The 10732-nt window shown below is 44.4% G+C and overlaps 1 protein-coding gene across 1 annotated transcript; it reads left to right on the top strand.

Annotated features, from left to right (window-relative positions):
- The first annotated feature begins 5020 nt into the window (after positions 1-5020).
- On the top strand, positions 5021-10520 carry LRIT2 (leucine rich repeat, Ig-like and transmembrane domains 2). Its single transcript, XM_002698934.4, has 3 exons — positions 5021-5130; positions 5430-6211; positions 9727-10520. Exons 1-3 carry the CDS (start codon positions 5021-5023, stop codon positions 10518-10520), a joined length of 1686 nt encoding a protein of 561 aa, XP_002698980.1.
- Positions 10521-10732: the final 212 nt, after the last annotated feature.

Genomic DNA, 10732 nt, shown 5'->3' with positions numbered 1-10732 from the left:
GGATGTGAGACTACTGCTCATTTACTCAGAATGTGAGACTGAAGGGATCTGAGAGATCCTCTGAAGCAGGTGGCATGGTACACCCAACACTGTCTGGCACACAGCTCACTTCTGTCCCTATGTAGCACTCTTTGTGATTCTAACTGAGACTTACCTGAGTTCCTGGAGGTGTCTCAGAGCCTCCTGGGTCACTCCATAAGCCACGACAAAGGAGGATTCCTGTTCAACTTGCTTAAAGGTGGGAAACCTCTGAGATGTGGTCTCTGTGCACAGGAGGAGGCAAATGTTCCCGCAGAAGGACAGCGTTCTGTCTTGTCTGTAGAACTGTCTTCTAATGAAGAGAACACCCAAGGTGTCTGGTGCCAAGGCCTTTGGGTAACAACTCAGGAAAGCAAGTGATGGGACAGCTTTTTGAAACTGGGGACAGCAAGTGATGCAAGGAAGCTACTTTGTTAGTGTCATCTGAGACCTGTATTGTCTTTAATATTTGCTGAATATAAAAACCAATGTGATGCAATCATTTCTAAACTACTTCCTGTGACATTTACAAAAGACCTTACAATGGATGACCTTACAACTTATTTTCTTGTTTTCTCTCATTTTGATCTTCAAAATGACCTGTTTTGAAGCCTGGGCTATTTGACTTAACAGACAAGAAAACTGAAGCCCAAAGAGCTGAATAATTTATAGAGGACAGTGATAAATTTTCTTGGAGGATCTGAATCTTTGATATTGTTCCGGCCAGGCTGAGGGTCTTTATTCAGTGTAGATCTCTGCAGTGTGACTCATAGCAGGTTTACTATGGAAATGGGTTTTTCTCGATCTAAGCTAAACCTGGGGTCAGAACCATGAGAGCACCAGTGCACACGAACATGGGATTTTCATACATGTATATTTCCTGCCCATCATCTGGAGGGTCCAACTGACTATAATTTGAGAACCATGGCTATTGGCTAGAGAAATTATTTGGTTAGAAGATGACGAAGCCGCTGTCTATATCATAGGTCAGCAAACATTTTTTTCTGTAAAGGAAGCCAGATAAGAGATAATTTAAGCTCTGTTGCTGCTACACATCTCTTGAGTGTGAAAGCAGTCTCAGACAATATGCAAGTTAATGAGCACGGATGAGTTCAAAGAAGATGTTATTTACAAAAACAGGTGGCAGACTGAATTGGGCTTCCCCTCAATCTAGATGTGTAAAGGCATTCTGCAATGCCTTATGAGACTCAAGTTTCAACTCTGATTGTTTGATGTATGAGACTGACAGGCACTCCCCAAATCAGAACAAATGTAAGTGTGGTAGATTAAAGCAGCCATCTGTTGAAATGATAAAGATATTTTCTCTAAATGACTGACTGAGCCAATCAAGATTGAACAATTACTGGCCCAACTAACATGTAGTCACTTTTATTGAACCCTGTTTGAAGAAAAATCAGGAACTTGAAAGCAAAAACCTGTTAGTATTTATCCAATATTATGTGTGTGTGTGCCCCCCGCCCCGGCACGTGCGCACGTGTGTGTGTGAAAAAGAGCGAAAAAAGATTCAACTTCCCAGTGATTCATGAAGACCTACCTTAGTGGTCTGAATGGAATGGCTCCCCAGATGGTCAGCCTCCCAGCACCCTTCTGTCAGCCTCTCTTTGTGTGTTCTGTCTTCCTTGGTTTGCTCTTGTAGAGAAGAATCATCCTGGATTGTGCTCGTGAATATTCAAGTCATTGGAAAAAACACATTCACGTTGTAAAAAATAAAATGATGTCCTGTTTATATATTAGTCTGTTGGTACATGAGTCTGGTTAGTATAAGTCAATCCCTGAAAACCTAATGTCTTCTTAGAGTCTTGGGAAAAGAATTTCTAATCTCCCAGATGCTGAAGACCAGCCTGTACTATGGTGATCCCACAGCATGTGGCCCTAGGAAGCCTTGTTTGGAGCTTGGCTGAAATCATGACATCTCCATAATGTCTTTCTTTTTTTTTTAATGCAACATGGTTACATTCCTCCTGATTTACATAGTAGGTCACTCGATGTAGACTTGAAACCTTACAGGGTACTAAAAGGCAGACAAGCGAAATTTAATCCTGGGAAGTGAATGTAGTTATTAAACTAGGCTATTAATCAAGAGACTCAGCAACATGTTTAGAAGACTAGAGCTGAAAACTTTTAATCCAAGAGAGACAGAAATCAACTTACAAATATTTGAGCATATTTTATTTGATTATAAGGGCATTGTAGTCAGGATAGCTTAGGCTTATGCTGTGTTAACAGCTCCCAGATATCAGTGGCTTAACATAGAAACATTCCTGCTCTCATGGAGTCTACTTGAGTGAGTGGGAAATAAGGATGGAGAAAGGGTCCTGCTCTCTTATTCACCCAGGGACACAGGTTGATGAAGGCTCTACCACCTGGAATGGCAATGCTTGTTTCAACAAGAGAGAAGAGAACTTGGAGAATCATGGAGGGACCTTTGAAACATTATTTCCTCCAACATTTCATTGGCGTGAATATTGGTCATGTAGCCCACCTATTTCAAAAGGGCCTAGGGACATAGTCTTCTGTGCGTCTGTCACAGGCACGCCCCAGAGCAAGGGGAGCCTAGAGGACCATCTCAGACGTGGTTGGAGCAGGTGGAGGAAAGAAGGAAAAACCCCAGCTGGAGAAAGAGGAAAGATAGCACACCTGCTCCCTAGTAGGTTGTCTGGTTCTCAGTCTGAGCTCTTCCAAAGTTCTGGTCATGAGACTTCCCTTGTGGTCCAGTGACCAAGACTTCATGCTCTCAATGAAGGGGGCCTAGGTTGGATCCCTGGTCAGGAAACTAGATCCCACGTGCTGCAATTAAGAGTTCACGTGCCAAAACTAAAGATTCTGCATGCCACAGCTAAGATGCAGCAGAGCCAAATAAATAAATATTAAAAAAAAAAAAAAGTTCCGGTCATGTTGGAGTGACTTTTCTCCAATTGAATAGACAGGAAATCTGCTTCTGTCCAGAAGCCAATTTTATCTAATTATTTCACAAACATAGAGTAACTCCTCTTCCATGACCCCGTCTCTACTAAGAATCCTAAGAGACAAGTTCCTAAGAGCATCCTGCCAGAAGGGAGATGGAAGTGTAGTATTCTCAGATCCCTTCCCTTTGTTGTTCCATCTCTTGAGTTTAGTCTTCTAGCCAACAGCACGGCTACTCCCTATGACCAAATATCAGATAAGGAAACCAGAGGATGAAGGAGTCAGGAGAGAAGTAGCAGTGCAAAGGTGACCTGGCTGATTTCAGAGATGACATGCCAGTGGGCGTTCTTCTCAAGCTCCCGGCAGACCACTAGAAGGCTGAGTTGAGCAGGATTCTTTTAAGAAAGCTAGATGGGATGAATGGAGAAGAAATTGTAGGGGATGTAGGGCTCTTTTGGCATTTTTATTTTGGGATGAGAAAAGAACTCACTGGTCATTTGTGATACCCGTGGATTGAATCACATTTTCCCACAAAGCAAGCCTGACAAAACCTTGGCCAGCCTGCTAGGGAACTCTGGAATGAGAACCACCCATCGGAGTTGTCCCCTATCATGCCAAACTGGCCAGGTCCCTGTTCCCCCACCACCGTCAGTCTCTGCGTGGGGCTGCCTTGGGAAGGGCATGCAAGCACTGACTCATTTCTCAAAGGGTGTCTAGGCAGCACATCTCCTTGTTGGCCATAGCTTTGTGCCCACGGCACTCTCCTTCCTTTCTAATTTTTTCTTTACCTGGAGAGGAAGTCCAGATATCTAGCCATATTGTAGAGTTAGGTTCTCTGGAAACTCCAGCAAATATATTTGGCTTGGATGGAAAGCCTGGGGTATAATCAGCTTAGTTGGTGACCCATTTCCCCATCACTGGTTAGCGATTAAGCGGATTTTCTTCCCTGAGGTCTTTTATAGGGTATAATATATATGATGAATCTTAGGGGAAGCCGTGGAATTTTGACAGTCATCAGAAGTAATAGTACCCCAAGTAAAAGAAAGTGACTGTCTTCAAGAGTCTGTTGGTCTGGGAGGTGAATTAAACTTTATTGGGTACCTACTATATGTTAGATACTTTATTTTGCATAATCCTAGTATTTCCTGGAAACACTAAAAAGTGTTAATTTTCTCACTTTGCACAGAGAAATTCACTTTTCAAAGATTTCAAGATTAGGAAGCATAAGCTAGACAGAAGGCCTCATGGGACCAGATTCATAGCAGTCTTGCTAGCCACAACATTCCTTGCATCTAGCAAGGGTGTGGCTTAGAGCAGATGACCAATTTATATTTGTTGAATGAATGAAGAATGGCAAAGTATCCAGAATCACATAGAATCTCACTTAAAAAAAATTTAACATGTGAGATACACTGCATTCAGGATAAGTTATGTGATTCAGGACAAGAAACATGCTTTGATTTAATCAGAAAGCAACAATCTTGTGGTTTAACCTCTGTATATGATGCTTCTCTGATTCTGGTCATCCAAGCAGCAGGTGAAGCTGTCTTAACTCACAAGACAAATGAATCCACCACATGCTGGAGATATTGCCACTGATAAGAGTGGTTCTAAAATTACTTTGTCAACCATCATCTGAATTTGCATTTAGAGACTGGTTGAAAGTTCTGGGTTTCAGGAGCCAATTGTGATTGATGAATTTTAGATGGATTCTGGCCAAATCACCTGAACCATGGTGCTCAGAAAAGCATTACTTGCTTGTTTCTCTGATCTTTTCATATGAGACTGAGGGGAGGCAGTATAAGGATTGAATTAGACATCTGCCTGATAGTTTGCTCTCTGGACTGAAGAGCCAGAAGGAGAGTGAATTTTCCATCTAGTTAGGAGAAATAGCTCCCTCTTCTGGGTTCTTACTGAGCTTGTGATCTGGGCCATAACAGACCTCAGGGCATCCAAGGGCTTTGCGGTTGCTGTGCTGACCTACATCATTATGGATTACCAATAATAGGATTTGCCACTTGGAGGCTTGGACTGTACTTATTTAAAAAACTCATAAGGTAGTTTCTTACAGAAGGCTATGGCTTCAGTTCCTCACTATTTCCTGCTAGTTCTGGTCTTTCTGGATTCACATGTGGCTCAGCCATCCTGTCTGCCAGGATGTGCCTGCTCAGAGGAGAGTTTTGGCAGGTGCGCTGGGCTAGCAAGATCCCAGAAGGTTGTGGGGGAGTGGGTTTTCTTTGGGGATGATGTGGTGTGGGAGAAGGCCAAGATTTGGCAGGAAATCAGCAAAATCTCTTTGAAACTCACTTTAGTTGGTTTAGTTGGTGTTGAAGTTTGATAAACTTTGCATTTTTACCAGAATGGGTCTAACTCAAGTGAATTGCATTTTTTCCCTTCTAATTCATACATCTAATACCAGGATGACCCTGATCCTCCTTTCCAGACTCTTGATGTTCATCTCAAAGCTGTTCTGTTTTTTTGTACAGGACTCTGAAGTGCGTATCTATCTCTTTGGGCGAGATCCCAAGGAACCTTTCTGAAGAGTTCAAGCAAGTGAGAATTGAAAACTCACCCGTATTTGAACTGCCCCGAGGGTTTTTCATCAACATGCACACTTTGGAGTACCTTTGGCTCAATTTTGACAATGTCACTGTGATTCACCCAGGAGCCCTGGAGCACCTGTCAGAACTGAAAGAACTGAGACTGGAGGGGAACAAACTCCGTTCAGTACCGTGGACAGCATTCCGTGCCACCCCGCTCCTGAGGATCTTGGACCTCAAACACAACAGGATTGATGCACTCCCTGAACTGGCTCTTCAGTTCCTGGTCAACCTGACCTACCTTGACCTATCCTCCAATAGACTGACAGTTGTATCCAAGAATGTCTTCTTGAACTGGCCAGCCTACCAGAAACACCGGCAGTCTGGCCATGAGGCTGAGATGCTCTCCAGCATGGTGCTGGCGCTACACGACAACCCCTGGTTATGTGATTGCCGCCTAAGGGGACTTGTCCAGTTTATCAAGTCCATCAGCCTTCCAGTCATCCTGGTGAATCCCTATCTCATGTGCCGAGGTCCTCTCTTCAAGGCAGGGCAACTTTTTCACGAAACGGAGCTCAGTGTTTGCACGAAGCCTCAGATCTCAACCCCCAGTGCCAATGTCAGCGTCCAGGTGGGACAGAATGTGACCCTGCGATGCCTGGCACAGGCTAGCCCCTCACCAACTATTGCCTGGACTTATCCTCTGAGCACATGGAGGGAATTTGATGGTAAGTGCATGCACCCTCTCCATGTATCTGGGGGGCTGGGGAGTTTTGTAGCAACCCTGTCCTCAGAAGAGAAGTTCTAAACTGGATCAATCATGAAGGAGGGGTGCAAGCAAGATTGGGACAAGCCTGAATTATACTCACCATGACAGAAAGAATGCCAAGATAGTGCCCCACTATTGGCATTATTTTAAATGGTTGCATACAGATCTCTATAAGACGTATGATGTAAATACTATATACTAATATATTTACATATTTGTTGCATGTAGATCTATCAATATGATATTTATATTTGTTACACACAGGTGTATATAATAATATATTTATATATGTGTTGCATATAGAACTCTATGAGATGTAAGTATATATATATTACATATGTATTTGTTGTTTACATATATATATGTTGCATACAGTATGTAAGACATAAATATATATTAGTTGACTTAACATACTGTATAAATATTGTAATATTGTATGTGAACACATATATTCTTTGAAAGCCTTCTAGATGCAAAATACTATACTATTTTTAAATCATAGAATTTATGACTAGAACTGAGTCTAGAGATAACTTATTACTTATTTCTTAAACTTTTCTGAGAAAACTCATCTGAGGTTCTTGTTTGAAATAAAATTTTCAGACCTCTCTTTGGAGATTTGGTTCAATTAGACCAGGGGAGACCCTGAGAACATTTGTTTTAACAAGTGTTTCCTCACTCTGTCATTCCCTAACCTCCAGCTAGCTCTTACCAGGCAAGGTTTGGAAGTCCTAGATACTGAGTGAATTTTACACTTCCTACCACTATGTTGATCAGACCTTATTGGCTTGAAGTTGCAATCCTGGGACCCAGGGATAGACCTCCAGGGGTCCCACTGCTGGGATTTGAACCTGTCTTTCATTTCCTGAAGCTCAGGCTCTGCTTTCACACCCCAGCAGAAGTCATCTTTAGTGTTGACCCTGCAGGTTTGGAGCACGTCACGAAGCCAGGGATGGCCTTTCTAGAAGCATCTCGACACTATCTAGAAGACAGCTGGGAATATCTAAGTAAAACCGGAGAAATACAGTCACTCAGATATCAGATCAGATCAGATCAGATCAGTCACTCAGTCGTGTCTGACTCTTTGCAACCCCATGAATCGCAGCACGCGAGGCCTCCCTGTCCATCACCAACTCCCAGAGTTCACTCAGACTCACGTCCATCGAGTCAGTGATGCCATCCAGCCATCTCATCCTCTGTCGTCCTCTTCTCCTCTTGCCCCCAATCCCTCCCAGCATCAGAGTCTTTTCCAATGAGTCAACTCTTTGCATGAGGTGGCCAAAGTACTGGAGTTTCAGCTTTAGCATCATTCCTTCCAAAGAACATCCAGGGCTGATCTCCTTTAGAATGGACTGGTTGGATCTCCTTGCAGTCCAAGGGACTCCCAAGAGTCTTCTCCCAACACCACAGTTCAAAAGCATCAATTCTTCAGTGCTCAGCCTTCTTCACAGTCCAACTCTCACATCCATACATGACCACAGGAAAAACCATAGCCTTGACTAGACGGACCTTTGTTGGCAAAGTAATGTCTCTGCTTTTCAATATGCTATCTAGGTTGGTTATAACTTTCCTTCCAAGGAGTAAGCGTCTTTTAATTTCATGACTGCAGTCACCATCTGCAGTGATTTTGGAGCCCAGAAAAATAAAGTCTGACACTGTTTCCACTGTTTCCCCATCTATTTCCCATGAAGTGATGGGACCAGATGCCATGATCTTCATTTTCTGAATGTTGAGCTTTAAGCCAACTTTTTCACTCTCCTCTTTCACTTTCATCAAGAGGCTTTTGAGTTCCTCTTCACTTTCTGCCATAAGGCTGGTGTCATCTGCATATCTGAGGTGATTGATATTTCTCCCGGCAATCTTGATTCCAGCTTGTGTTTCTTCCAGTCCAGCGTTTCTCATGATGTACTCTGCATATAAGTTAAATAAACAGGGTGACAATATACAACCTTGACGTACTCCTTTTCCTATTTGGAACCAGTCTGTTGTTCCATGTCCAGTTCTAACTGTTGCTTCCTGATCTGTATACAAATTTCTCAAGAGGCAGATCAGGTGGTCTGGTATTCCCATCTCTTTCAGAATTTTCCACAGTTTATTGTGATCCACACAGTCAGAGGCTTTGGCATAGTCAATAAAGCAGAAATAGATGGTTTTCTGGAACTCTCTTGCTTTTTCCATGATCCAGCGGATGTTGGCAATTTGATCTCTGGTTCCTCTTCCTTTTCTAAAACCAGCTTGAACATCAGAAAGTTCACGGTTCACGTATTGCTGAAGCCTGGCTTGGAGAATTTTGAGCACTACTTTACTAGTGTGTGAGATGAGTGCAATTGTGCGGTAGTTTATATTATACATAGTGGCAAAACTCTGGAAAAAATACCTAAGTAACTGAAATTTTGACTTTGTCCTATCATTTTGATTACATCTTATTGGCTCAAGGTTAAATACCAGTGAAGGAGAAATACAGCATTTGTTGTTGTGGCTTCTTTGAGAGTGGTGAGGTACATCCAGATGTTATCCCTTGTGATGCTTTATCATCAGTCTCTTTGGTATCATGTTCAATCCATTCTCTCAATACTAGTAACAGCTAACACATACTGACCACTTACTGTCAGACTTACGGAGTGAGTACTATTATCATCCCATTTTACTGGTGAGGAAATTGAAGCCAAGAGAATCTAAGCAACTCTACTTACTTAGTACATGGATTTTACTAATTTACTAAGTAAGTGCAAGACCATTTACTTAGTAAGGGATAGATTCCAGGCATTTGGCTCCAGGCTCTGAGCCACTCTACCTCTGCAAAGTAAAAAGGCACTTCCTGAAGCTCATGATATTGTACAATCACACTATTGTGAGAGATCTCCTAGAAACCAGGGGATAGCTTGGCAAGGCTAAAGCTGGTTGGTAGGAGGAGCTAGTGAAGCTGAAAGAGTGCAGTCTTCATAGACAGAAGAACAAGGTTCCAGATCAATCGATGACTGAACAATTCTAATTATGGACAAGTTGCTTAATCACTCTAGTCCTCAACTTCCCATGTGTAAAAATTGGATACTTACCTTACAGGGTTGCTGAGAGGCAAAAGAGTGAGTGAGTGAAAGTCACTCAGTTGTGTCTGACTCTTTACGACCCCATGGACTACACAGTCCGTGGAATTCTCTAGGCTACAATACTGGAGTGGATAACCTTTCCCTTCTCCAGGGGATCTTCCCAAACCAGGAACTGCACCCAGGTCTCCTGCATTGCAGGCAGATTCTTTACCCGCTGGGCCGCAAGGGAAGCCCAAGAGGCAAAACCCCGGCACCAAACACATGCTTAATAAATGGTCACCACCACTTTAAAAACAACAACAAGAACAAACACCCACCCCCCACCCAAAAAAACAAAAACAAAAACACCAGCATTGCTGGACACTCTCCAGCTGACTGTTTATCAGAGAGATGTCTACCGGAGTTGTTTTGTTCTCTCTCCACCCAGTGTTGACCTCGTTTACTGCAGAAGATGCTACTCTGTCTGAGCTGGTCATACCTGCTGCCCACCTGGTAGACAGAGGCAATTATACCTGCATGGCCTCCAACCCCATTGGCATGAGCACCGTGGTCATCTCCCTCCGCGTCCAGCCGGCCCAGGCCCTGCTCGCACCGCGTTCTGTTTTCTCCCCCTCGGAGAGCAGTGCCTATGTTGACCTGCGGGTGGTCAAGCAGACGGTGCACGGGATCCTGCTAGAGTGGTTTGCGGCGGCGGACACTCCTGAGACGTGGTTCACGCTCTATATTGCGTCGGATGAAGCCTTCAGGAAGAAGGTGGTCCACGTCGGCCCGGGAATCAACACGTACACCGTGGATGATCTCCTCCCTGGCACAAAATACGAGATTTGCCTTAGCCTCGGCGGGCAGCCTCCACGCCAGGGCCGGTGTGTGGTCTTTGTGACCGGCCGAGACGACGGCGGGCTGGAGGGACGAGAGCGCCTGCTGCACACCACGGTGATCCTGTGCGCGGTGCTGCTGGCGGTGCCTGTGGGCGCCTACGCCTGGGCGGCCCAGGCGCCCTGCAGCTGCCGGGGATGGGGCCAGCGCTGGTGTCTTCACCGCAGGAAAGCCCCCAGGTGTCCCCAGGCGGTCCCAGAGCACAGGGACGACCCCTACAGAGACCACACCGCCGTCTGTGAGGACGGCCTGGGGCCCGGAGGTGCTGATCCGGAGGGGGACGAGCAGAGAGCCGGAGAGGGAGATGACCACCGGGGAGGACTGGTGTGGACCTCCAGCCCTTAAACTAATTCTCTGTGGCCGCTCAACTTGGCTCGACCCATTTATTCAGGAAGTGTTTATCGAGCACCGACTCAGTTCCTGGCTCTGAACTTCACACAACGGTCCTGGAGACATAGTCTTTATTACCCTCATGGAACTGATGCCAAAGGAGCTTCGTCCAATTAATCATTTTATTATCCATGGTGACTGGAGATTAATACATGTTATTTTCTATG

This window comes from Bos taurus, chromosome 28 (genome assembly GCF_002263795.3).
Source record: "Bos taurus isolate L1 Dominette 01449 registration number 42190680 breed Hereford chromosome 28, ARS-UCD2.0, whole genome shotgun sequence".
Taxonomy (NCBI): domain Eukaryota; kingdom Metazoa; phylum Chordata; class Mammalia; order Artiodactyla; family Bovidae; genus Bos; species Bos taurus.
Note: the sequence above shows the minus strand (reverse complement) of the source record. Positions and strands in the feature narration are given on the sequence as shown.